The following is a 26,966-nucleotide window of genomic DNA, read 5'->3' as shown; positions in this document are numbered from 1 at the left end:
ACTGGTTTGATCTTCTTGCAGTCCAAGGCACTCTCAGAATTTTCCTCCAATACCACAGTTCAAAAGCATCTATCTTCCTTCACCCAACCTTCCTTATGATCCAGCTCTCACAGCCGTAAGTTACTACGGGGAATACCATTGCTTTAACTATGCAGCCCTTTGTTGTCAGTGTGATGTCTCTGCTCTTCACTATTTTATCAAGATTTGTCATTGCTCTCCTCCCAAGAAGTAAACGTCTTCTGATTACCTGGCTGCAGTCAGCGTCTGCAGTAATCTTTGCGCCTAGAAAGACAAAGTCTGGCACTGCCTCCACGTTTTCTCCTTCTATTTGCCAGTTATCAATCAAGCTGGTTGCCATAATCTTGGTTTTTTTTGAGGTTTAACTGCAACCCAGCTTTTGCACTTTCTTCTTTCAACTTCGTCATAAGGTTCCTCAGCTCCTCCTCGCTTTCAGCCATCAAAGTGGTATCATATTTCTGGTTGTACTGATCCATTTAGTTTTCATGGCAAGAATACTGGGGTGGGTTGCTGTTTGTCAAGAGCACTCTGGTGGCTTCTCCCAGTAGATTCCAATAGCCAACTCAAGACACAAACAAAAGGATTCTTTTCAAGGCTTTAATCCTTTTACAACTTAATGACTCTTTCAGATGCTAATCACCAGCAACTAAGCAAGGAACCACAGGGTAGCCTAAGTTTCAAGTAGTCAGTTGATCCCCATTTGAAAGAGAGTCACTTGAAGACCCAGAACTTATGGGCTAGGGAGAGATCCTCCCTCTTTCCCCTGGGTCCATGGGACGCGGCCGTTGCTTGAGCGCCAAACGGGCGCTACGCTTCCTTTCCGCGCCCTCCATCGCTTGTTGCTCTTTGCATCTGCATCGAGCATCTAAGAAGCCCCCCTCCCACATTCCCTCACTACCCGGGTCACTATCTATCTCTGGAATGCTGGCAGGAGAAATCTCTGCCAGGTGCTGAGCCTGTGAGGCATGAGCTGACCCCTCTCCCACGGATAGCTGTTCCTACTCAGAATCCGAACTGCTCTGAGGCTCTCTGGGCTCAGTTTCCACCCTGACACCATTACCTTCCCCAGGGATCATATTTAGTCTGAACTCTCTGCCATGACCTTCCCATCTTGGGTGTCCCTTCACAGTTTAGCTCATGGCATCATTGAGGTGCTCAAACTCCAGCACCACGACAAAGTAACAATCTCCTTTGCTGGAGTTGCAGAAGGTAGCACACACCATTCTCCCTCCTCTTCACATTTTATCATCACAACAACCTACCTGTGAGGTAGGCTAGGCTGAAGGAGTGAGTGACATGCCCCAAGGTCACCCAGTGAGCTTCATGGCTGAGTGGGGATTTGAACATGGGTGTTTCCAGACCAGTCGTGGTATCTTCTCTTTGTTAGCTGCCTTAGATGATTTGGAAAGGTGTACCATAACTTTCCCCTTCATGGATCACTGCCTTGTTGTGGTGAAGGGACTTGCGTAACTCAGTGAAGCCATAAGCTATGCCATGCAGGGCCACCCAAGATGGACAGGTCATGGTGGAGAGTTCTGACAATTTGGTCCACTGGAGAAGGAAATGGCAACCCACTCCAGTATTCTTGCCAAGAAAACCCCATGGAACATATCACAAGGCTAAAAGAGATGACGCCGGAAGATCAGCCCCTCAGGTCGGAAGGTGTCCGATATACTACTGGGGAAGAGCAGAGGGAATTTCCAAGTAACGCCAGAAAGAGTGAAGCGGCCGGGCCAAAGCCGAAAGGACACTCAGCTGTGGATGTGTCTGGTGGTGAAAAGAAAATCCGATGCTGTAAAGAACAATATTGTTTAGGAACCTGGAATGTCAGATCAATGAATCAAGGTAAGCTGGAGGTGGTCCAACATGAGATGGCAAGATTTGAACATCGACATTTTGGGAATCAGTGAACTAAAATGGACAAGCATGGGCGAATTTAATTCAGGTGACCATAATATCTACTACTGTGGGCAAGAATCCCTTAGAAGAAATGGAGTAGCACTCATAGTCAACAAAAGGGTGGGAAAAGCAGTACTGGGGTACAATCTTAAAAACGATAGAATGATCTCAGTACGAATCCAAGGCAAACCATTCAACATCACAGTAATTCAAGTCTGTGCCCCAACCACTGAGGCTGAAGAAGCTGAGGTTGATTGGTTCTATGAAGTCCTACAACACCTTCTAGAACGAACACCAAAAAAAGATGTCCTCTTCATCATAGGGGATTGGAATGCTAAAGTAGGAAGTCCAGAAATAACCGGGATAACAGGCAAGCATGGCCTTGGTGTACAAAATGAAGCAGGACAAAGGCTAATAGAGTTTTGCCAAGAGAACATGCTAATCATAGCAAACACTTTTTTCCAACAGCACAAGAGGCGACTCTACACATGGACATCACCAGATGGTCAATATTGAAATCAGATTGATTATGTCCTTTGCAGCCAAAGATGGAGAAGCTCCATACAGTCAGTAAAAACAAGACCTGGAGCTGACTGTGGCTCAGATCATGAGCTTCTTGTTGCAAAATTTCAGCTTAAATTGAAGAACATAGGGAAAACCACTAAACCATTCAGGCATGACCTAAATCATATCCCTTATATGATTATATATGATTATACAGTGGAGGTGAGGAATAGATTTCAGGGATTAGACCTGATAGGCAGAGTGCCTGAGGAACTATGGACAGAGGTCCGTAACATTGTTCAGGAGGCAGCAACTCAATCCATTCCCAAGAAAAAGAAATGCAAGAAAGCCAAGTGGCTGTCTGATGAGGCTTTACAAGTAGCTGAGGAAAGAAGGGAAGCGATAAGCAAGGGAGAAAGGGGAAGACACATCCAACTGAATGCAGAGTTCCAGAGAATAGCAAGGAGAGACAAGAAGGCCTTCTTAATTGAACAATGCAAAGAAATTGAGGAAAACAATAGAATGGGAAAGACTAGAGATCTCTTCTAGAAAATTGGAGATCTCAAGGGAATGTTTTGTGCAAAGATGGGCATGATAAAGGACAAAGAAGGCAGGGACCTAACAGAAGCAGATGAGATTAAGAAGAGGTGGAAAGAATACACAGAAGAACTATACAGGAAAGATCTGAATGTCCCTGATAGCCATGATAGTGCGCTCACTGAACTTGAGCCGGACATCCTCGAGAGTGAAGTCAAGTGGGCCTTAGGAAACATTATTAACAACAAAGCTAGCAGAGATGACAGTATTCCAGCTGAGCTATTTAAAATCCTAAAAGATGATGCTGTTAAAGTGCTGCACTCAATATGCCAACACATTTGGAACACTCAACAGTGGCCACAGGACTGGAAAAGGTCAGTTACATTCAAATTCCGAAGAAGGGCAATGCCAAAGAGTGTTCCAACTACCGTACAATTGCACTCATTTCACATGCCAGCAAGGTGATGCTCAAAATCCTACAAGCTAGGCTTCAGCAGTATGTGAACCGAGAACTACTGGAAGTACAAGCTGGGTTCCGAAGAAGCAGAGGAACTAGAGATGAAATCACCAACATTCGCTGGATCACGGAGAAAGCAAGAGAATTCCAGAAAAAGTCTATCTCTGCTCAATGACTACGCTAAAGCCTTTGATTGTGTGGATCACAACATACTGTGGCAAATTCTTAAAGTGATGGGAGTACCAGAACACCTTACCTGTCTCCTGAGAAACCTGTACAAGGGTCAAGAAGCAACAGTAAGAACCGGACATGGAACAACCGATTGGTTCAAACTTGGGAAAGGAGTACGACAAGGCTGTATATTGTTGCCCTGCTTATTTAATTTATATGCAGAGTACATCATGAGAAACACCAGGTTGGATGAATCACAGGTTGGAATTAAGATTGCCAGGAGAATTATCAACAACCTCAGGTATGCAGATGATACCACCCTAATGGCAGAAAGTGAAGAGGATCTAAAGAGCCTCTTGTTGAGGGTGAAAGTGGAGAGTGCAAAAGCTAGTTTGAAACTCAGCATTAACAAAACGAAGATCATGGCATCTGGCCCCATCACTTCCTGGCATATGGAAGGGGAAGAAATGGAAGCAGTGACAGATTTTATTTTCTTGGGCTCCAAGATCACCACAGACGGTGACTGTAGCCATGAAATTAAAAGACGCTTGCTTCTTGGGAGGAAAGCTATGGCAAACCTAGACAGCATAGTAAGAAGCAGAGACATCACCTTGCCGACAAAGGTTCGTATAATCAAAGCTATGGTTTTCCCAGTAGCAACGTCTGGCTGTGAGAGCTGGACTATAAGGAAGGCTGAGCGCCGAAGAATTGATGCTTTTGAACTGTGGTGCTGGAGAAGAATCTTATGAGTCCCCTGGACTGCAAGGAGGTCAAATCAGTCAATCCTAAAGGAAATCAACCCTGAGTGCTCATTGGAAGGACAGATACTGAAGCTGAAGCTCAAATATTTTGGCCACCTAATGCGAAGAGAAAAGTCACTGGAAAAGACCCTGATACTGGGAAAGATTGAAGGCAAAAGGAGAAGGGGACGGCAGAGGATGAGACGGCTAGATAGCATCACCGATGCAATGAATATGAACTTGAGCACACTCCGGGAGAGAGCGCAGGACAGGAAGGCCTGGCGTGCTATGGTCCATGGGGTCACGAAGAGTCGGACACGACTAAACGACTCAACAACAACAACAACAACAACAACACACTGGCTCTCAGTGTTAATGTTTGGTGTGTGAGTGGGTTTGGGGGTTGTGGTATTGTTATGTATAGACATATTTCCAAGGAAAAGCTAGGGTTTTTGGTGTGGAAACTAAATGTTCCAATGCGCCCTTGGTTACCTGTCCTATAGCATCTGGATATGACCAGTAGCTGGCACTGCAGGACCATAGATGACATTTTAGGAATTATTTATGCACAGAAAAAAGGTTCCTGCTGCCAGAAGAGACACCTTAGTTCTGCCCAGAGTGTTTTTTAGCTACAGATCCCAGAAATCTGTAAGATGGGCCAGAGCTCATGGCTGGGCAAAGTAAGTTTATGTTGTGACACAGAAAGCAACAAAGACAGTTGGTTGCATCCAGTGCAGTGTGAGCTCAGGGATGCTCATTCAAGGGGAATTTCAGTCCCCTTTTCCCTGCTACAGCTCCACTTGGAAAGCTTCTCCTATGGGTCCTGAGGAAATACCTGGGATGTGTGTGGGGCAGGGGGTACAATGGGACAGGAGAACTGGGGAAAAGTGAGCAGAGGCAGAAGCTTACACTGCCGATACTCATTTACTAAGAGATTAAGCAATACTAGTCAGTTGAGTCTCCTTGTACATCCTGCACTAAAATAGGAAAATCCCTGTTCCCTCCCTCCAGCCCACTGGTACCGTACAAGGGCATGTCGATAATGGTGGTGATGCCTCCTGCAGCTGCAGCCTTAGTCACTGATGTAAATCCCTCACGAGCTGGATGTCCAGGCTCACAGATATGCACGTGAGGGTCTATTATCCCAGGCATGACCACGAGGTCTCCAGCATCTAGCATCTGTAGACAGAAGAGGTCATGAGACTCACAGGTCATTGCAGAACATTCTAAGGTTGGCTTCATGGATATGAGCCCCTAAAATGCTCACGTCCTTTTGAAAAAAGCTGGATTTTAATTCCACATGCAGTTTAATAATTTAGCCTTTGGGGATGCTACAGAAAGCTTTAAAGAATTATGGCACAACATTTAAAAGGGTAAGAAACTAGGAAGCACACTTTAAAATCTTGCGGCTGCAATTCAGTACAGAGTAAGAAGGCTCTTAAACCCATTAATTCTGTGCTGGATTGTGGCCCACAACCGTTACAATTTCTAAGAACACTTCTTAGTTTATTGGATCATTTGGAGTCAGTGGTGCCATGAGGGTAGGACTTTGGGGGCAGATGTCCAGGGCCCCACTCATCAGAATAAGCAGGAGGGCCCCTAAATGCAGCAGGGTTGATACATTATCATCTAGAGAGAGCCCCTGCCCCAACAAGAAGTAAGTGAAGTAATACACATTACCATCTAAAGAGCCCCCTCCCCATAAGACTATAAGATGGGGTGGGGGTGGGAGATAAAGGGTGTCAGCACTATTAAGTCCAGAGTCCAAAACTGCCTAATTGCACCACTGTTGGATGTTAATAATGATAGACTTCTTGCTCACTCCAGCTAACAAGCATGATGGAAATAACAAGCAGAGTAACGAGAAGAGTCATCAGTGAGAGATTACAACCAGTGGAGGCTGCTGGCTTTGATGTAAGTGGGGATGTGAATTCACTCTGGGTTCCAGTCGGAACTCTAAGGGAGCTATCCAGGGTGATGAACCAGCCTTCACTGATTACAACACAACATGAATGGTTTCCAAAAATGTATTTCTTTGTAGCAGACAGTACATAATTTGTCAGTCAGTAAATGGCTTTGTGTGTGCTAGGAAACCTCAACCACTCCTCCCTAAATATCCTAAGAGTTATAGATGGCATCACCACCATTCAATTATCAGTTGTGATATGGCAGCCACCTCCCCAAGTTCAGGCAAAATCAGTGCATACAAATTCTGTTGCAAATGCATGGATATAACATGCACATTTGCAATGCAACCCTTCCCCTATCTACTACAGTTCCTTTCATTGTGACTCTAGATGCTGCACTACTCCTAGGCCCTCAGCCTCATTCCTATGCTGGAGTTTTCAGGTTCTGATTTATGCTAATTATAGGCAATTTTTGTTGTTGTTGCTGAGGTCCAGCTTTGAATAGGCAAAGAGGGAATGTCAGGGGATGGAAAAGAATGGATTCCTCATGTTTTTAGTGAATGACCCTTTGTATAAGTGGATGAATTCAGGCATAGCAACTGTTTGTCTCCTTCCTACCGCCTGGAAATTCACTGACTTTCAGTGGCTCAGCTGCATCTTATGTCATTCTTGATTAATTTGTGTCTTTCTTTAATCTCTAATCATTGTGCATTCCCCAAGGACCCTCTCATTGTCTAGAATTTATTAGTGTGCAAAACAGACCTCAGAGTCAATTTCTTGACTTTACAGGCTCCTTCACACCGGACTTTTATCCTGCGATTGAGATTGCTCCTTCATGGAAGTTTGTGGGCTCTTTATATGATGCAGTGATCATCCCAGGCATCTCCTGCACTAAATGCCCTTTGTTCAATTTTAAATAGATCACAGATAATGAGCTATCAAATTACCCTGTTGTGGTCCACTTCAGTTCCCTCCCTCCAAAGAGTTAAAGCGGCAAGAAGAGGAGCGAGATCAATGAAAGATAATGGAAGACTCAGCTACGGGGAGAAGGAAGTGGGTGAAAAAGGGAGTCCTTGTGCTGTGCTCCTGAATTTAAAACGGTAGCAGAAAGCCCTGTTTTAAATGCAGGATTTTAGGCTGTTGTAGAGATGCCCTACATCTTAAATGAAAAGGAGGAAGGTGGAAACAACAAAGGGCATATATTTACACTGCAAATTTATGTTACATTTACCACTTTAGCTATTGTGGCTTCTCCCAAAGAATCTTGGGAACTGGAGTTTGATGAGATGCTGTGACTTCTGTATTAGAGATTCTTAGCCCACCTTTCTCATAGAACTGCAATTCTCAGTGTTTTCTGGGAAGAGGGAATAACCATTTATTTATTTATTTCAGCATTTACGTGCTGCCTTTCAATGCAAAGCCCAAGGCTGGTTACACAGATGACTGAAACAAAATGTATATAAAACAACACTGTAACTACAATGAAAAAGTAATTACAAAACTAAAAACAGCAGCTTAAAACATCAGCAAACCCTGCACAGAGCACTGTAATTAGAAACAGATTGAAATAATAGAAAAATTTAAAGGATTGTTTAAAAACTAATAAAGATGGCCCCAAACCTCCCTCCCTTGGGAGGAAATTCTACAAATATGGGGCCACCACCAAAAAGGCTCTGCCTCTAGAGCCTGCCAGTCTAATTGACCTTGATGGCAGGCCCATGAGCAGGGCCCCTGAGGCTGATCTTAAGGCATGGACAGGTTTGTAAGGATTCAGGCAATCCTTCAAATAACCTGGCCCCAAACTGTTTAAGGGCTTAAAGGTCAACACCAGCACTTTAAACTGAGGCTGGAAACAAATAGGCAGCCAGTGCCACTGGTACAGTATGGGTCTTATTTGTTCCAAATACCTGGCTCCAACAAGCATTTGGGCAGCTGCTTTCTGAACCAGCTGAAGTTTCTGAACCATCTTTAAAAGTAACCCCATGTAGAACACATTATAGAAGTCTAGTCTGGATGTAACCAGGGCATGTGTAACTGAGGCAAAGCCTACCCTTCTAAAAAAGAGTAGCAGCTGGCAAACAAGCCTAAGCTAGTACAAGGTGCTCCTAGCCACTGACAGCACCTGCACCTCCACAGACAGAGAACCTCTAGTTGTGAACTTGGTATTTTAGGGAAACTTCAAACCCATCCCGAACCAATTGTGAATGTCCATGCAGATCAGCAGGTTTCGTAACCCACAGTATCCCAGTCTTAACTGGATTAAGCTTCAGCTTCTTCGCCCTCATCCTTAAAAAGCATGGGGGCAAGATTGAACCCTGAGGCACCCCAAAGGCCATGAGGTGAAATTGAGGTCCCCCAGCCTTTCTGGAAGGATAGACCACCTTGTGGTCTATCCTTCCAGAAAGGACTAGAGCCACTGTAATACTGTTGCCTCTAAGTCCCATCCCAGTAAGATAGTACAGATGGAAACCATGGTCAGTGGTAATGAAAACCACTGAAAGGTTTGGAGTACCAACAGGGTTTCACTCCCCTGTTCATTCTCCAGTGTGTCAGCAACCAGGGCTATTTCCATCTTCAAATAAGGCCAAAAGGCAGATTGGAACGGATCCAAATAATCAGTGTCATTCAAAAACAATGAAGACTCTTATGGCAACTTAAAGACTAACACATTTATTCTGGCACAAGCTTTTGTGGACTATAGCCCACTTCACTTGAGAGAAGCCACCACCTTATCCAACATTTGACTAAAAATAGTAGATCGGATACTGGACAATAATTATCCAGGATCATAGGATCCAAGCTAGGTTTTTTAATTTTTAGTAATGGAGGGAGCAATCCTATGCAGATAGATGGCTGCCTCCGAACTCGGAGGGGATTGTCTCCTCCGCACTCCAGCCGCCCTGCATTTGCAGCTAGATGGCCGATTTCAGGGCCTGGGGTGGTGAGGCTGGACAACACACAGGAAGTGTGGTACCGGCAGTTACGAACTCCCTGCCCTGCCCTTGGGAATGCCCCTTTTGCCCCACTCCGCACTGCACTTACGAGCGCGGAGCACAGGGATGATCCATGCAGCCTACAAGGTGGCAGGGGTGGAGAGACGGTTCTCCAGGAACCGACCTTGGAGCATGGGCTCCAAGGTTGATTCCTGGAAACCAACCTATCCTATGGCTGTCTAGCCGCTGTCCAGCAGCCATAGGATTGTGCCCGAAGGGCAGTGGGAACATACCCTCTCTCAGAGGCTCTCTCTGCTGCCTCTGAGATCCAGATTGAAAGACCAGCCCTGGCTGATTTCAATAATCAGGAAAGACAAGATTCTAAAGGATTTGGACCGCATTTAATATTTATTTACTGTACTAGTGTTTTAGGGGATTTTTTTAAAGGTTAGTATTTTTTTACTCTGGTGTTTTTCTGGAATATTACCTCACTCAGACCTATCTTTGCAAGAATTTTGTTTTAAGGTTGTGGGACTGATTACAGCATCAAGCAAACTCTGGGCTTTCCAAACCAACTTTAAGTTTTCCTCAAGATGTCAGAGTTCAAGGCTGCAACTAGCGGCACTTTTTCATATTGTTATACAGAATTCTCTAAGTGAATATTCTTTTGAGGGATTAGGCATTGCTGGCCTAATTCTCAGAGGTAAACCTGTCTCTGGACTGTACTACTTCTGGCTGCAGATAAGGGGGCGGGTGTCACATGATTGATGCTTCCCCATATTAAAAAACAACAACCCTGCACACAGAAAACTAGCATGTCAGGAAGAAGGCATACTAGAAACCTAATTGAAAGATATATAAAGAATGGGGCAGGGGGAGAGAAGAGCAGAGCATATGTGAGGGGTTCTTATGCAAACCCCAATTCTCTGAGCCTCAGACCATCTGTAATGGGATGATGATGATGATGATGAAGAAGAAGAAGAAGAAGATGATGATGATATTAGCCCAGCTTGTAGGGCTGCAAGGATTACTGAAATAATGTATGTGACACTTAAAGGATTACTGAAATAATGTATGTGACACTTAAAGGATTACTGAAATAATGTATGTGACACTTAAAGGATTACTGAAATAATGTATGTGACACTTAAAGGATTACTGAAATAATGTATGTGACACTTAAAGGTGGCATGTTCTTCATAAGAATATAATACCTGTAGCTACTTGATGGAAACTTCACAATTAATCAGCTTGTACTATGGATGCGCCCAGTATTAGGCGCTACCCATGATGCACACAGATCCTCCACAGAGCATGAAGAATCCACTGCAAGCTTACACTGGTTGGAGGGCCCAACTATGCTATGCCAATATTTCCACAACAGTACCGAGCCACCAGGAGAGTGGGACAATAGGATGGCTCTGTGAAATATGAAATCTGCAGGAAAGAAAGCGGTACGTCATTTATAAAATACTGGCTGGTTCACAATACTGTAATTCATTAGCAGCATGGCACGCAGTGTTGCTTCAGCAGTTGGCTGGCCTAGCTCTCTTAAAATAGTAACGCCAGAGGTAAGTTTCCTGGAAAATGTATAAGAATAATTTCCTCCAAAAGACGTTTCCGGAAAGAGGGCAGATGATGCAGTCTTCCATTTGTAACACCCTTGTGTTTTCCCACCACTTCTTCCATCTTTTTTTTCTTATTACAAAAAAAATCTGTTGAGGAAGGGAAGACATGCCTTTGATTGGTAGTGCTAGGTGCTGTCCTTCTGGAGGCACCAGAAGTTGTGGGATGAAACCCGCTCACTGTCACTGATAACTTTTAGGCGGGCAGTTAAAGCGTTTTTATTCTGCCAGGCCTTTAAGCTGTTTTAAATTCTTGCCTGCCAAATGCATTTGGGGTTTTGGCTCTGTTTTAATGTTCTCTGTTTTTCATTTTTGTATTGTATGATTTTTAAGTTGTAAGCTACCTTGACAGCATTTCTGAGGGCCAAAAGGCAAGATACAAATAATGTTATAAATACAAGTATAAACACAGAAATAGAAAAATAGATACAGACTTTGACATCTTTAGTGCAGTAGGGGAGAGGGTACAAAGGGAGTGCAAAACCCTTGATGGGTGAAATATAAAACAGTTAGCTCCAGGGTTCTGTTGTATACATGCAGCATATGATCTTAATTAGCTCACAGTTGACCACAGCTGAATCTACACATAGCAGTTATACCATTATCATACTGTTATCATGGCAACCCACTCGAGTATTCTTGCCAAGAAAACCCCATGGAACGTATCACAAGGCTAAAAGATATGACGCCAGAAGATGAGCCCCTCAGGTCGGAAGGTGTCCAATATGCTACTGGGGAAGAGCAGAGGGTATTTCCAAGTAGCGCCAGAAAGAGTGAAGCGGCTGGGCCAAACCCGAAAGGACACTCAGCTGTGGATGTGTCTGGCGGTGAAAAGAAAATCCGATGCTGTAAAGAACAATATTGTTTAGGAACCTGGAATGTCAGATCAATGAATCAAGGTAAGCTGGAGGTGGTCAAACATGAGATGGCAAGATTGAACATCGACATCTTGGGAATCAGCGAACTCAAATGGACAGGCATGGGCGAATTTAATTCAGGTGACCATCATATCTACTATTGTGGGCAAGAATCCCTTAGAAGAAATGGAGTAGCACTCATAGTCAACAAAAGGGTGGGAAAAGCAGTACTGGGGTACAATCTTAAAAATGATAGAATGATCTCAGTACGAATCCAAGGCAAACTATTCAACATCACAGTAATTCAAGTCTGTGCCCCAACCACTGATGCCGAAGAAGCTGAGGTTGATCGGTTCTATGAAGACCTCCAACGAACTTCTATGAAGACCTTCTAGAACGAACACCAAAAAAAGATGTCCTCTTCATCATAGGGGATTGGAATGCTAAAGTAGGAAGTCAAGAAATCACCGGGATAACAGGCAGGCATGGCCTTGGTGTACAAAATGAAGCAGGACAAAAGCTAATAGAGTTTTGCCAAGAGAACATGCTGATCATAGCAAACACTCTTTTCCAACAGCACAAGAGGCGACTCTACACATGGACGTCACCAGATGGTCAATATCGAAATCAGATTGATTATGTCCTTTGCAGCCAAAGATGGAGAAGCTCCATACAGTCAGTAAAAACAAGACCTGGAGCTGACTGTGGCTCAGATCATGAGCTGCTTCTTGCAAAATTTCGGCTTAAATTGAAGAACGTAGGGAAAGCCACTAAACCTTTCAGGTATGACCTAAATCATATCCCTGATGAATATACAGTGGAGGTGAGGAATAGATTTCAGGGATTAGACCTGATAGACAGAGTGCCTGAGGAACTATGGACAGAGGTCCGTAACATTGTTCAGGAGGCAGCAACGAAATCCATCCCAAAGAAAAAGAAATGCAAGAAAGCCAAGTGGCTGTCTGATGAGGCTTTACAAGTAGCTCACGAAAGAAGGGAAGCGAAAAGCAAAGGAGAAAGGGGAAGATATACCCAACTGAATGCAGAGTTCCAAAGAATAGCAAGGAGAGACAAGAAGGCCTTCTTAAATGAACAATGCAAAGAAATCGAGGAAAACAACCCAATGGGAAAGACTAGAGATCTCTTCAAGAAAATTGGAGATCTCAAGGGAACGTTTTGTGCAAAGACGGGCATGATAAAGGACAAAGAAGGCAGGGACCTAACAGAAGCAGATGAGATTAAGAAGAGGTGGCAAGAATACACAGAAGAACTATACAGGAAACATCTGAATGTCCCTGATAGCCATGATAATGTGGTCACTGAACTTGAGCCGGACATCCTAGAGAGTGAAGTCAAGTGGGCCTTAGGAAGCATTAGTAACAACAAAGCTAGCGGAGATGACAGTATTCCAGCCGAGCTATTTAAAATCCTAAAAGATGATGCTGTTAAAGTGCTGCATTCAATATGCCAACAAATCTGAAACACTCAACAGTGGCCACAAGACTGGAAAAGGTCAGTTTACATTCCAATTCCAAAGAAGGGCAACGCCAAAGAGTGTTCAAACTACCGCACAATTGCGCTCATTTCACATGCCAGCAAGGTGATGCTCAAAATCCTACAAGCTAGGCTTCAGCAGTATGCGAACCGAGAACTACCGGAAGTACAAGCTGGGTTTCGAAGAGGCAGAGGAACTAGAGATCAAATCGCCAACATTCGCTGCATCATGGAGAAAGCAAGAGAATTCCAGAAAAACGTCTATTTCTGCTTCATTGACTACGCTAAAGCCTTTGATTGTGTGGATCACAACAAACTGTGGCAAATTCTTAAAGTGATGGGAGTACCAGACCACCTTACCTGTCTCCTGAGAAACCTGTACGAGGGTCAAGAAGCAACAGTAAGAACCAGAGATGGAACAACCGATTGGTTCAAAATTGGGAAAGGAGTACGACAAGGCTGCATATTGTCACCCTGCTTATTTAACTTATATGCAGAGTACATCATGAGAAATGCCGGGTTGGATGAATCAGAGGTCGGAATTAAGATTGCCGGGAGAATTATCAACAACCTCCGATATGCAGACGATACCACCCTAATGGCAGAAAGCGAAGAGGATCTCAAGAGCCTCTTGTTGAGGGTGAAAGAGGAGAGTGCAAAAGCTGGTTTGAAACTCAACATTAAAAAAACTAAGATCATGTTATCTGGCCCTATCACTTCCTGGCATATAGAAGGGGAAGAAATGGAAGCAGTGACAGATTTTACTTTCTTGGGCTCCAAGATCACCACAGACGGTGACTGTAGCCATGAAATTAAAAGACGCTTGCTCCTTGGGAGGAAAGCTATGGCAAACCTAGACAGCATAGTAAGAAGCAGAGACATCACCTTGCCGACAAAGGTCCGTCTAATCAAAGCTATGGTTTTCCCAGTAGTAATGTATGGCTGTGAGAGCTGGACTATAAGGAAGGCTGAGCGCCGAAGAATTGATGCTTTCGAACTGTGGTGCTGGAGAAGACTCTTACGAGTCCCCTGGACTGCAAGGAGGTCAAATCAGTCCATCCTAAAGGAAATCAACCCTGAGTGCTCATTGGAAGGACAGATAATGAAGCTGAAGCTCCAATATTTTGGCCACCTAATGCGAAGAGAAAACTCCCTGGAAAAGACCCTGATGCTGGGAAAGACTGAAGGCAAAAGGAGAAGGGGACGGCAGAGGATGAGATGGCTAGATAGCATCACGGATGCAATGAATATGAACTTGAGCACGCTCCGGGAGAGAGCGCAGGACAGGAAGGCCTGGCGTGCTATGGTCCATGGGGTCACGAAGAGTCGGACACGACTGAATGACTGAACAACAACAACATCATAACTATTGGTACACATGACACCAATGGGCACCAATAGTTATGATAATGGTATGATAACGGTATAACTGCTATGTGTAGATTCAGCCCACAATTCTGGCTTGAAACCAGAACATTTTTTTCCTGCAAAAAACATATAACATGTTTTCCAGTTTGCAATGGAGTAATGCCTATAAAGTAGTCCTTTATTTATTTTATACGTTTTTATACCACCTTTCTGCCAAGGCACCCAAGACAGTTTATGCTTTTTAAATACAGAAAGAAAGAAAGAAAGAAAGAAAGAAAGAAAGAAAGAAAGAAAGAAAGAAAGGTAGGTTACAAAAGAATAAATAAATACACCAAACAAACACCAGAATACAGTTCTTCAGCCCTGCTGAAGGCCTCTTCAGGAGCTGATGACACGGGCTCCACAGCCTGGGTTTCTCCTCCTCTGCCTTCCCTCAGGGAACATAGGTCTTAAGTAGCCACACAAACCGCACCACCCCCGGAAGGTGGGGGAGGGGCTGCCTCAACAGTCTTCTTAGCATTAGTCCATCCCAGCATCTCAGTTACTCAGTAGCACATGTGAAGCTGTATTTTCATGTTTTAATATGAACACACATACTAAATGGCAGGAGATTCAGGACTGACAAAAGGGCACACTTCTTCACGCAGCACATAGTTCCACTGTCGAATGTGTTGGCATATGATGATGTGATGGCCACCGATCAGATGTCTTTAAAAGGGGATTAGACAAATTCATAGAGGATAAGGCTATCAGTGGCTGCTAGTCCTGATGGCTCTATGCTGCCTCCAGTATCAGAGGCAGTACATCTACATACACCAGCCATGGGGAAAATAAGCGGGATGGTGCTATTGCGCTCATGTTCTGCTTGTGGGCTTCCCATAGGCATCTGATTAACCACTGTAGGAAACAGGATGTGGGACTGGTGTCATGGATGAGTCCCAGCCTTTGCCGATGTCTGACAGCTCTGATTCTGAGTCAGAGTTAGAGCTGCTAGATCAAAGCATGGGGGCGGGACCCTCCCTAGAGCACCTAGATGCTGGGAGAGATTCTTCTGAAGGCCTTGACAAACAGATGGCCCAGGATCAGTCCCTGCCCCCTCCCTCCACCGTAGGAACCTCTGAGGAGGAGGAGGAGGGACATGACTTGAGATTCGCAAAGCTAGGGCACATCGCAAAGCTAAGCAGGAAAAGTTAGGAGCAGGGCTCAGATGCTCCGCCCAGATAGCCGCTCTTGGAAGCCAACGTAGGAGGGAGCCACCCTAAAGGAGGCGCATCACTGCCAAGCAAGCTGGGCCACAAGGTTCATGCCCAAACTGCTGACAACTTCCCTACTCCCTGGTTTTGACTCCTCTGCTTAGAGATTGTTGATTAGTTGTTAAAGCTTAGGGCAGTCTCAGAGTTTCCTTGGATCTGCATTTGTAGAGAGGCTAGTCTCTAGCAAAATAAAGTCATATTAGCCTGAAGCTGTGTCTATTGTGGTGTTGACTGCGAAGGGAAAGGAATATCCAGTTCTGACAACTAGATAGGTCTGATCCAGCAGGGTTCATTTCTTTCTTTCTTTGACTTGCACCCCAACTTTCTACCAAAAATGACACTCGAGGTGGGTTCTTCTTACATTCTTCCTGCTGACCATATCTCACGCTGATGACTCACATGCATAGATTATTTTTATAAGAAAGAGAACCAGTAGTGTTTCTTCCAAAATTTAACATATGAACTACACAATGAGAGAAACACATGGGCTGCTCAGGGACAATTCACAAACAGAAAAAAAATGTGTCAATTATTAGCCATGAAATATGGACAACACTGCCAGCACCGCACCAGCAGGGCATTGATAAAGGGTCACTGGCCAGGCAGCTAAAAGTTCAGCTGGCAGGGGAAAAGGGGTCAAATAAATGAACGAACAAACAAACAGAATACCTTACCGTGGCCTGTACCCAATGCATTAGCTGTGAATTTGAGTTACTACTCCTCACTCACATTATGGCCGTAGGGCCTCATTTTTCACTCAGTTACACTGAAGTCAATGGAGTCACAGCAATGTAAAACCTGTGTAACTGAGTGGATAATAAATTAGCCCCCAGGGATATAATGTTTGGTGTTGGGATAGTTCCCTTCTACAAGCTACCTCATGTAAGCTCTCCAAATACTGGGCTCTGGAATATCTTTTCCTTTCTCTTTCATAAAAGGCTTGGGAACTGGCTATCTGAAGGAGTGCCTTCTACCACATGAACCTGTCCAAACCCTTCATTCTCATTAGAGACCTTCCTTTGGATTCCCTTACCATATGAAAATAGGCAGGTGATGACCAGGGAGAAAGTTTTCTCAGTCATGGTGCCCCATACATGCCATACCCTCTCCAAAAAAGCTTGCTTTGCACCCACCTAGATGTCTTTTCAGTGCCACTGGAATACTTTTATTTGCCTAGACATTCCAACGTGTTTTTAGCCAGCTAGTTGTGTTTTTACAGCTTACTGGATTTGAAGGATTCACTGACTTTACTGGTTCTTGGCTGATGCTTCTGTGATTTGTATTGATTTTATGAAGTGTTTTATTACATTACATTGATTGCTTTTATTGTACATAGCCCTGGAAGCTTTGCACTGAAGGGCAGCCTATGTATTCAATAAATAAATGCACTTTTTATTTGTTTGTTTGCTTTATTTTTATCCCATTTTTCTTCCAAGGAGCGCAGAATGGCATCCATGGTTTCCTCCAATTTAATTTTTACAACAACCCTGCAAAGTAGGTTAGGTTGAGAAGTGTTGATGGGCCAAAGCCCACTTAGAAAAGTTCATGGCTGAGTGGGGATTTTAACCCAGTTTCTCTACCCTGCTTCAGCACTCTAACCTTTACACCACACTGGCTCCCATATTGTATTTATCTGTTCTTGTGCCGCTCATAATTGTATTCTTTAGGATAGCCTGCCTGCCCAAACTGGTACCCTCCAGATGTTTTGGACTTCAGCTCCCATCAGCCTGGGCCGCCATGGGCAATGATCAAGAATGCTGGGAGTTGTAATTCAAAACATTTGGAGGGCACCAGGTGGGGAAGGCTGGTTTAGGAGGAGGAGAGATACGTAACAGATGTAAGTGATGCCTCATAACGTAACTCCATGGAGCAGGAGCTATTAGCTTGGAACTGCAGACAAGAGTGGGGTAAGTGTAATATAAAGCTGGCTCAGAATTTGTCATCAGTGCAGATTAACAAAACATTATGGGGGTGAGGTGACATGGGGTGTGGTGTGGTGCATATGAAACATTTCAAAATGTCAGTGCTATCTAATTTTGAACTTTTGGCATTGCTGATATTTTAAATGGTTCAAAATAATTTGGAAATGGAACATGTCCATAAAATATTTTTGCATGTCAGTGTTTGAAATCCCAACACTTCTTATAACAATATTTTAAATGATACTTTGTTTTAATTCTCAGTCCATCTAACAGTTTTATCATTGACCTAAATAAGGCAAATTGCCCCCTATGTCCTATGGATTTTATTCCCTCTAGCCAGATAAACATAGTTCACTATCTTTGTTTCATTCCTACTCGTATCCTTTAACTAGATTCCCTCCCTCATTAATTTAGGGTAGACTGGCCAAAGTTATCCATGCTCTGGTAATCTCCCATTTAGAGTGCTCTAATGCATTATACGTAAGGCTGCCTTTGAAGACAGCAAGAAACTGCAGTTAGTAAAGAATGTAGTTGCTAGAATACAAACCAACCTGTCATTGGGAACGCATCTTGTCAATATTGAAAGAATTCCACTGTCCCTGGTCTGTCTGCAAACTCAATTCAAGGTTCTAGTGTTGACCTATAAAACCTTACATGGCTTGAGACAAGGGACGTTGTCAGGCACTTAAAAATATTTGGGGCTCAGGTCCATAGGACACATATCTGCATAAAATCTGCATATGCTAATATTATATCTATATATGCAAATATAGAAATAATTACTAGGATATATTTAAATTTCATAGGAGACAAAGCCAGCCAATAAGAATAAATTTCTCATCCAAATCATCTCAAAATAAATTCTTCAGTTAATTTGTACCCTGACCCAAATCATCCCAAACTAATAAATTTTTGTCCTCTAAGCTTAACTGCCATGCAGAGGAAGGATTTTTTGGCATATGTGTGCATGGGAAGGGGAGAGATAACTCTTCCCTCTCCAGCTGGAATCCTTCTTGAAAATTGTACCCTGGACTAATGGACATTCACGTCTCTGTGGAATATATCCAGGGCCCTGGGAGATAGATTTGGGGCTGGGGCAGTGGAGGCTGGTGTCTCCAATTTCGGAGGGGTGGTAATTCCATTCTGGGTTTTAGTTAGAACTCTAAAGGTGCTATTCAAGGTGCTGCACCCTATCCCCAAAATGGGTTCAACACCTTGGATAACACCTTTAGAGTTCTGACTGATTCTAGCAAAAACCCAGAATGGAATCACTGCCCCTCCAAAATTGGAGCCACCAGCCTCTACTAGGCTGGGGACCCATAGGTCTAGGACAAGCAATGCCCCTGCTTGAGACCCAAGTACCTAAAGGAATGCCTAATATTGCATTAACCTGCCCAGTCATCTGCCAATGCTCTCCTCCAAGTACCCCTTCCATCTGAACTGAGGCAGGCGACGACTGGGGAGCGGGCATTTCCAGTTGTGGCACCATGACTTTGGAAATCTCTCCCCAGGAAGACTCACCTGGCACCTATCCGGTTATTTTTTTCAACACCAGGCCAAAGCCCTTTTATTCTCCCAGACCGTTAAAATGATGTTGGGTCTGCAACTGTTTTTAATGCCTTTAAAAACAAACTTTTAACATTTGTTGCTTTGGATTGTATTTTTTGGATTGTGTTTTTGTTTTACAGTTTTATTTGTTAAACCTTCCTGGAAATTTGTTGTTGCAAGGCAGTATAGGAATCCATAAATAAATGAATAAAATCATTACTTCATACCTTCTCTCCACTGGGTCTGGCCCAGTTTCTCTTTGGCAGAACATCAACTATCTTTCCGTTAGAGATGACAATCTCTGCTGGGCCAACAGTATTATCCAGCACCACTCTGTTGCTTCTTACAACCATAATCTCTGAACCCACATCCACTTTGGCTGGCCCTTAATTGAAATTAGTAGAGAGGGAGAAGTAAAAAAAAAATCCCCAAAATGCCTGCATCACTTCTGATTTTGCTGTTTCTGTTACTTGCCCATAATGAGATGCCATCTATGTAGTGCACTGTATTGACTCGCCCTTGCACTTAAACCTAAATCAGGCAGTATGGAAGAAGTCTGGATATTTGTCTATTATTCCTTTACTTCTCAAAATATGGAAGAATCTTGAGTGGATTAATACACCAGCTGTTTGTCCTGATAATAAGGTTTTGGATTAGGTAGGTCCCTGCTTGTCAGGAATTAAAAGGAAATGGAAAGTTATTTGGCAAAGTGAACAATGGAATCAATCATTGCAAAATACTTGTAAGGTGAAATGAGATCTATGACTGAGATAGAAAAGGAAGTTGGATTCCCAATATTAATTAAATGAAATTAAAAAGAAAAAGGGTTGTATCCAGTGGTGTCTGTCTGCCAGTGGAATGGACACCAGTAGCAGAACAGATTTCCCCTCTCCTCTGCAGAACCCTGCATGCCCCCTGAAGCTGCTCTGGAGGGTTGGGGGACCCTACGGAGAAGTTTTAAAGGGGCACTGGATGCAGGGAGGAGGAGAAAAGGGAAGTCCCATTGTCTGAGAGGAAATCTGCTCATGTGACATTAGATATAGCTCAGAGGGCAGTATTAAAATGTTGTCAATGCACCAGTGTGACCCACCACTTGTGCCACAGAAAGCTAGCAATTCTTAGAGTAACCCTAGAAACTAACTGAAATGCCTGTTTCTGGAACAGGCCAGCGAAGCTTGCAGAAGGGAGCACCACTGATCTGTCCCATTCCAGAAATGAGCATTTCAGCTCATTTCTGGGGTTGCTTTAAGAAGCACAAGCTTCCTGTTATGCCAGCAGTGGGTCCTGCTGGCACAACCTAATCATCTTTTCTTTCAGTGTTACCAAAATTTGTAACCATGTTCTAACTATTCAATTGAACTGGACTGGAATTTATTGCAACCTAGCTTCAAATCATTATGATCTGAAAGTGAGATAAATCAAAATAAAACTGAACGTAGGTAGGTACATATATAGGGAAATCAATTAAAACAGCTCCTGTTGCAAAGAGTGTGCCATATAACTGACAGTGGAGGAGTAGAAAGAGGTTCTTGCTTGCCTCCCTTACCATGATAAATGGCGAGCAATCTCCGTCCCACAATATTTTTCCTCTTTCTTTTCTTTACCCTTCCTCTAAATAATCTGATTAAATCTGCTGAGGAATTGTCTTGGGGGGCTTCCAGACAGAAGGCTCCTAGCACTACCGGTCAAAAGGCATTGTGCACCTATTCCATTTTCTCCTCCTTACCAGATTGTTTTTTGTGGTGAGAAAAAAAGATGGGGAAAGTAGTGGGAAAATATGGGAAGGTTACAAGTTGAAGATGACAATGTCTGCCCTCACCCCCTGGTAAAACTCCATGTTTAAAGCAGGCCAAATGCAGGAGAAAATCCTCATTTGGAAGCTCCCTTCATCTGTGCCGATGTTGCTATAATAACATTCTGAACACTACCCAGAGGATCAGTCTTGCTGACAGTGGGCATGCTCTATGACAATAATACTCCAAACTGTCTCCCAGCTGGTAATTTCCTTGCTTCCTTTCATCGTGCAAATGCAACCTTCCATCCAGGGCCTCTTTATCAGGTTTTGCTCCCTCTGTCCAACAGGTCTTCACTCACCTGCCTGGGTGGCACTGCTTTTCCGAGACATGTCAGGCTGGTGACGAGGATCAAAACCCTTGGATATTGCCCCTTGCTATTCTCTTGGCTATTCCCTCTTGCCTTCTGGTGCACCTTTACATGAAATGTTACAAGACCACAAAGTCTCTGAATCACAGAGAAAATAGCTGGGGGCTTGGTCTTGACTGAAAGGCTGGGTACAAACTGTGAGAATAAAGCAAACAAATAAATAAATTTCGGATACCTTGGAGGTTAGTGATTGCACTGGTGAAGTTAATCATTAATAATTTGACCTTTTGCAAACATAAAGTCATCTTTCTTTCATAAACGACCCCCTGCCCAAATCAGTGGCAAAGGATTCTATGAACTGTTTCTTATATTCACAGTCTAAGATACCTTCAGTGCTACTACAATAAAATATCATTTTGTACACAGAGGACTGTGTACAAAAGAAGCCCATCCATCTCCCAAGAAGGTGGGTGATGACAGTGCCATTGCTCAGTTGCATTTTGCTAGTACATTTACACAAAGAAATGGATTTACTCTGGAAATGGATTTGGGGGGCTTGGCTGCCCCTTGTGGGTAGATTATCAATCATAACACTGCAGTGTGGTATCAGACAAGTTGGTCCCCAAGCAGCTATTTTATATGCAATGATGCAAACAGAGATTTGCTTTGTGGCAGCTACAGGGGCATCCTAAGTATGGCAAGTGAGATGAGGAATCCTGTTTAATTGATAAAACAAGCAATAAAAAAGAAGCATAACAATTCAAAACAGAGTCAGGATTTGAACCACATAATATACAGTTCACCCAACTCTGGCAAATGTGCAGTCATTCCCTTCCCTAGAAATTGCAGTATTAAATTTCTACTCCCCCCCTCCCCCTGCCCCCTCCCCCTGCCCCCTCCCCCCCATACACACATACCCAAAAAAGGAGAGAATTAAGTATGCAAGGCTGGCACCAGGTACAAGGGAGCGCTCAGCAAAGTGCCTTCTGGTGGACTCACTCCTGTGTCAGTAGGCTTAATTGGTAGGTCTGCTTGGCAGAGGCAGACAGCAGCATTCCAGTCAGCATAGGGCAGCCTGAAGCTGCCATTTTCATTTCTAAGAATGCCCATAACATATCATCACTCTGAGACATTATGGGGAATGTAAAATGGTGGCTCTAAGTTGCCCGGCCCTCATTGAAGCACCATTTAAGGGGGTACCAGTGGTGGGCCCTGCCAGGGTGCTGGGCTCCTGGCAGCTGCTTTAGGATGCCGGTTGCTGAGGCTGGCCCTGTAGCTGCCCCACTTGCCTTTTAAAATGCTTACTGCAAGGGTCCCAAAACTTTTCAGGTTAGTGGGCACATTTGGAATGTTAAATGTCATGGTTGCGCTCACAAAATGGCTGCCATCGGGCAGGCTTGCCCATTCATAAAATGGTTATCATCATGGTGGACATGGCCAGTCATAAAACATTAATTTTCCAGAAGGCAAACTGGTGAGACTAGAAGAAAAGTAACTTGCTCAAGCACATAAGTAAGGCAGAGGTGGGGTCTGAGCTTCAAAACACAAAACTGTTCTTTTGTGTCCAAATAAAGATGGTGCTTTGCAGCATGCCAGTCTACCAATTTTTAAGAAATAATTACTTTTTTAAACCTTAAGGAATAAAATAAAAACCAAGAGGGGCAGGGAGCCTGCCAGGTGCCGAAAGAGGTGTCCATGGGCACATTGGTGCCTACAGACACCACAATGGAGACCCCAGTCCTGCCACGTATCAATTCTGGATGTGGAATCCCAGCCCACTCTGAAAGTCATTAGGATCCCATGAAAGGAAACATTAGGAACTCTGCCCCTTACTAGACACTGTGCTATCCCTGTTCTGCATAAGCCACACATTTCCTAATAGGAGAACATTCCGGAGTGACAGCTCTGATGGCTCCACCAGTGCCTGTGCTAGTGCTACAGTTAGATCCTCCTGCTGGTGAAAAGGGATGACTTGCTTCCATCCACCGGTCCTTCCTGATCCCAAGAGCCATTGTTGCCTCAGTGGCTTCTGGGTATCAAGTCACATATGGAACATAACAGTGATACAGCTACCTATTATTAGAGGGACAATATTAGCCCTGCTCGGATGTTTAGCAGAATGTGTGAGGGCTACAACCATGTAGGGGAAATGGGGGCCAGTCCCTTCCCCCTCACGTTCCCAGGTAGAACTCTTCCTGTGACTGGAGGCCCTGCATATTCTATTTGATGCTATTGTATTCTGTATGGTGTCGTTAGCAGCTTCGGGCCTCCTTTTGGAAAGAAAAATGGGATACAAATAAATGACGTTGATGATAATCAATTGTTCTAGAGTTTGGTCACCTCCAATGAACACAAACACTCATTCCTCTCCCCTGCTGGTCCCCATTCAAATGCCATCATAACAGCAGTGCTGCAACCCTGCAAAACAGGCATTAGACAGTGCAGTGAAGTACCAGCAGGGCTTGAAGCAAACAGGAAATGCTCCAGCTGGGTCTAGCCAAGTGCAGGGAAACATCTCCTCCTGTAGGTGGTGATGCAATGAGGGCAGAATGCACTGACTGCAAACCTGAGCAGCGGCAGCACAAAAGGGAGCCTACAGAGGTTGGGTGTAACTCAAAAGGCTTCTCTACTGCAGTGTATGATCCTCAGTTTACGTGTCAGGTTCTAGGTTACAAGGGATGTCAGGAAGAAAAAAACAATCCTTTCTTCTAATATCTGCTATCTGAGTGTATTGGCTAGAGGCAGATTTTAATCTTTTAAAGAGTCTTTGAAGCTGCAAAGCACTCAGGGTTGATCCATGTATGCATGTACATTATCCAGTATTTCATCACCCGATGATTCACAACTGAATGTTTGATCTGCCACAATTGAAAAGTGACATGTTTGAGATGATTTTAGGTAATATGGGGTGTGTACAGACCCTAGAGAAAAGAGGCTATGTTTATTTCTTCTTCTAAAGAATGAGCCAGGTTTCCCCACATCTTCACAGTGTTTTCGACAAACGTACTTATCAGCCAATCACTGATTTAGGTCTTCTCCACATGAACCTAAAATCCCACACCCTTATGGGGGCTTCTGCTTCCAGATTCTTTGTGGGATTGAGATTGGCTCTTACACAGGCTGACATGGGCTGTTTTGGGGGGCTTTTCTTTCTCGGCAAGTTCTATGCATTTTATTTTAAAGCCACTAGATGGCACTGTGGTATAGCAGAATTATGGAAGTACATCCAGACCCAGCTAGTAAAGCACTTCATTGTGCTTCTTAGAGAAAAATCACACTTCCCCCAAGCTTTACAAAGCCGGGATAAAGATCATAAAGCACAGGAGGGACCCTGGAGGTTGACAGCATTGTGTAAAGGACCCATAAACTTCAGTGAGTAACCAATCTTGATTGCAGGATCACACAACCCTGTATGGAGACACCCTTAATATTGTCTGACTTGAACTTCTTTCCATACCTCAAGCAAGCTGTCCATCTCAAAAACCTTTTTAAGTATTTTATTCAATTTAGCATTTGTTTAATATCTTATCTATTTATTTAAAGCCACATTCAATTCTACAGGATTAAAATACCGCTCCCAGGGAGGGAGGTGAATTTGTGATGTCCCACGCCTTACCCAATGAGTGCAGTGCACGGTCAGCTCTTGAACTCCTTTTCACTCTGTTTTTCCCCAGAGCTCAATCCTGGGGAGAAGAACATGGTTAATGCACTTGCACATCAGCTCCATCACCTTGATGTATATTTTAGATGTACCCTCAAAAGCCTTTTCTGTGTATTTTGACCTGAGATGACTGTCTCACAAGTGTAAGGTTGCAATCATCAAGCCACAAGCATCATCATCATTGCACATTTGAAGCTTCATGCACACTATTTCAGTGGTCATTTCAACTACCCTGTAAGATAGGCCAGCATTATTTATACCAATATCGCAGATGGAAGAGTGAGGTTGAAAATCATCTATGGGAGATAGTGGGGCTGTCCACACAACACGCTAACCCATACTCAGTGGTTGAGTGTGGGTTGTTGTTGAACCATAGGTTAGCGTGTTGTCTGAACTCAGGACATTTTCCAGAGGGTGGCTTGTTAACCATGCAGTGTGGCTTGTTAACCATCCTGAACAAACCAACAACAAACCGTGGGTTCTCAAGGCGACTTGTTAGAGAAAAATAAGCCACATTGCATGGTTAACAAACCATGCTGTGGAAAATGTCCTGGGTTCAGACAACACTCTTCAACAAACAACCCATGGTTCAATAACAACCCACACTCAACCACTGGGGCTGTTCACACGTCATGTTAACCCATGGTGGGTTATAAGCTACGCACAGTAGGTTATTTTGCAAATAGCCTACTGTGCCCCTTCACACAATCTAACAAATACGCACACGGTGTAGTTTATTCCCCCCCCCTCACCTCCTCCTTCCCCAGTAGTCCTCTTGCCCACCCGGGCAGGTATCCCAACTTCCTTTGAGGTGGGAAGCGTAACCCATCATCCCTTGCGCTGCCGCTATGTCACCAGCTTTTCTCCAGTCAGCCCACTTCACGCTAGGAGTGTATTCTTCTGTCTTCTGTCTCTGCCATCTCCTCGCCATTCTTAACACACTTCCCCATGCCCCCACAGTCCCACCCAACTCACGTCACCCTGATTCTCAAGGCCTTCCTTCACACTCCTGCTCCCTGCTCCCAGCACCACCCTGCTTCCCAAGTCAGATTTTCAAGCCCTTGCTGGGTCCCCTGTCTCTGCCTATGTCCCACAGAAAGGGATGGGGTGCCTCCAACTCCTTGAAGCTTTGCACAAATGGGGCAAAATTTACTATGCAGGATCCCACCATGGAGAGCCTCCACATGCACTACTGAATAATTCCATGAGTTTTCTTTTTCACAGAAAAGTGAGGATCTAACCACAAGTGAAACTGTTTGGGAACAATGTGGAAGGGGGAGAGAGGATATGCTTTGGGGCTTCTCCACACAGGGCTTATTGTGCGATCAAGATCGGTTGCTCACAGAAGTTTGCGGGTCCTTTACATGATGTCATCAACCTCCAGGGCCCCTTCTGTGGTTTATGACCTTTATCCCGCTTTTTGAAAGATCAGAAATAATGTGATAAGTGACATTAATCTCATCTATCTGCTGTGTGTAAAGATGGTGTTGCGCTATAATCACAATGCTATCTAGTGGCTGTAAAATGAAACATATAGAAACATATAGAACTTGCCAAGAAAGGAAGTTCTCGGTTCAAAGCACGTGTCCACCTGTATAGAATCATAGAATAGTAGGGTTGGAAGGGGCCTATGAGGCCATCGAGTCCAACCCCCTGCTCAATGCAGGAATCCAAGTCAGAGCATCCCTGACAGATGGCTGTCCAGCCTTGTCTTGAACGCCTCCAGTGTGGGACAGCCCACCACCTCCCTAGGTAAAGGAGTATAAAGGAGCCCATCTTAATCCCGCAAAGAATCCAGAAGCAGAAAGCCCTGGTAAGGATGCAGGATTTCAGCCTCATGTGATGAACCCCTTGGAGTCAGAGACACAGCTGAATGTGGTAGGAAAACAAGTTGGCTCCAGGTCGCTCCGCTGATTAACACATGTGTGAGTGAAAGCAACTAAGCACCAAAAAGGGGTGGTGTGCCTCC

The 26,966-nt window shown here is 44.1% G+C and overlaps 1 protein-coding gene across 2 annotated transcripts in view; it reads right to left on the bottom strand.

Moving 5' to 3' along the window:
- LOC146351210 (allantoinase, mitochondrial-like) overlaps positions 1-21,483 on the bottom strand; it is a 42,581-nt gene extending 21,098 nt beyond the window's left edge. Inside the window, exons 1-3 of one of the 2 annotated variants that reach the window (XM_084846838.1) lie at positions 21,328-21,483; positions 19,461-19,618; positions 5,354-5,505 (exon numbers count right to left, since the gene is read on the bottom strand). In XM_084846838.1, the coding sequence (XP_084702964.1) occupies positions 5,354-5,505; positions 19,461-19,618; positions 21,328-21,358 (341 nt within the window). In that variant the 5' untranslated portion in view covers positions 21,359-21,483. The remainder of the gene's footprint in view (positions 1-5,353; positions 5,506-19,460; positions 19,619-21,327) is intronic. The other variant, XM_084846839.1, reaches the window with a different exon arrangement.
- Positions 21,484-26,966: the final 5,483 nt, after the last annotated feature.

The sequence above is a fragment of the Heloderma suspectum genome, chromosome 3 (genome assembly GCF_057233095.1).
Source record: "Heloderma suspectum isolate Gila_16-S chromosome 3, 16-S_ref, whole genome shotgun sequence".
In the NCBI taxonomy this organism is placed as follows: Eukaryota; Metazoa; Chordata; class Lepidosauria; order Squamata; family Helodermatidae; genus Heloderma; species Heloderma suspectum.
The sequence above is the reverse complement of the archived record's forward strand: the minus strand, read 5'-3'. Positions and strand labels throughout refer to the sequence as shown.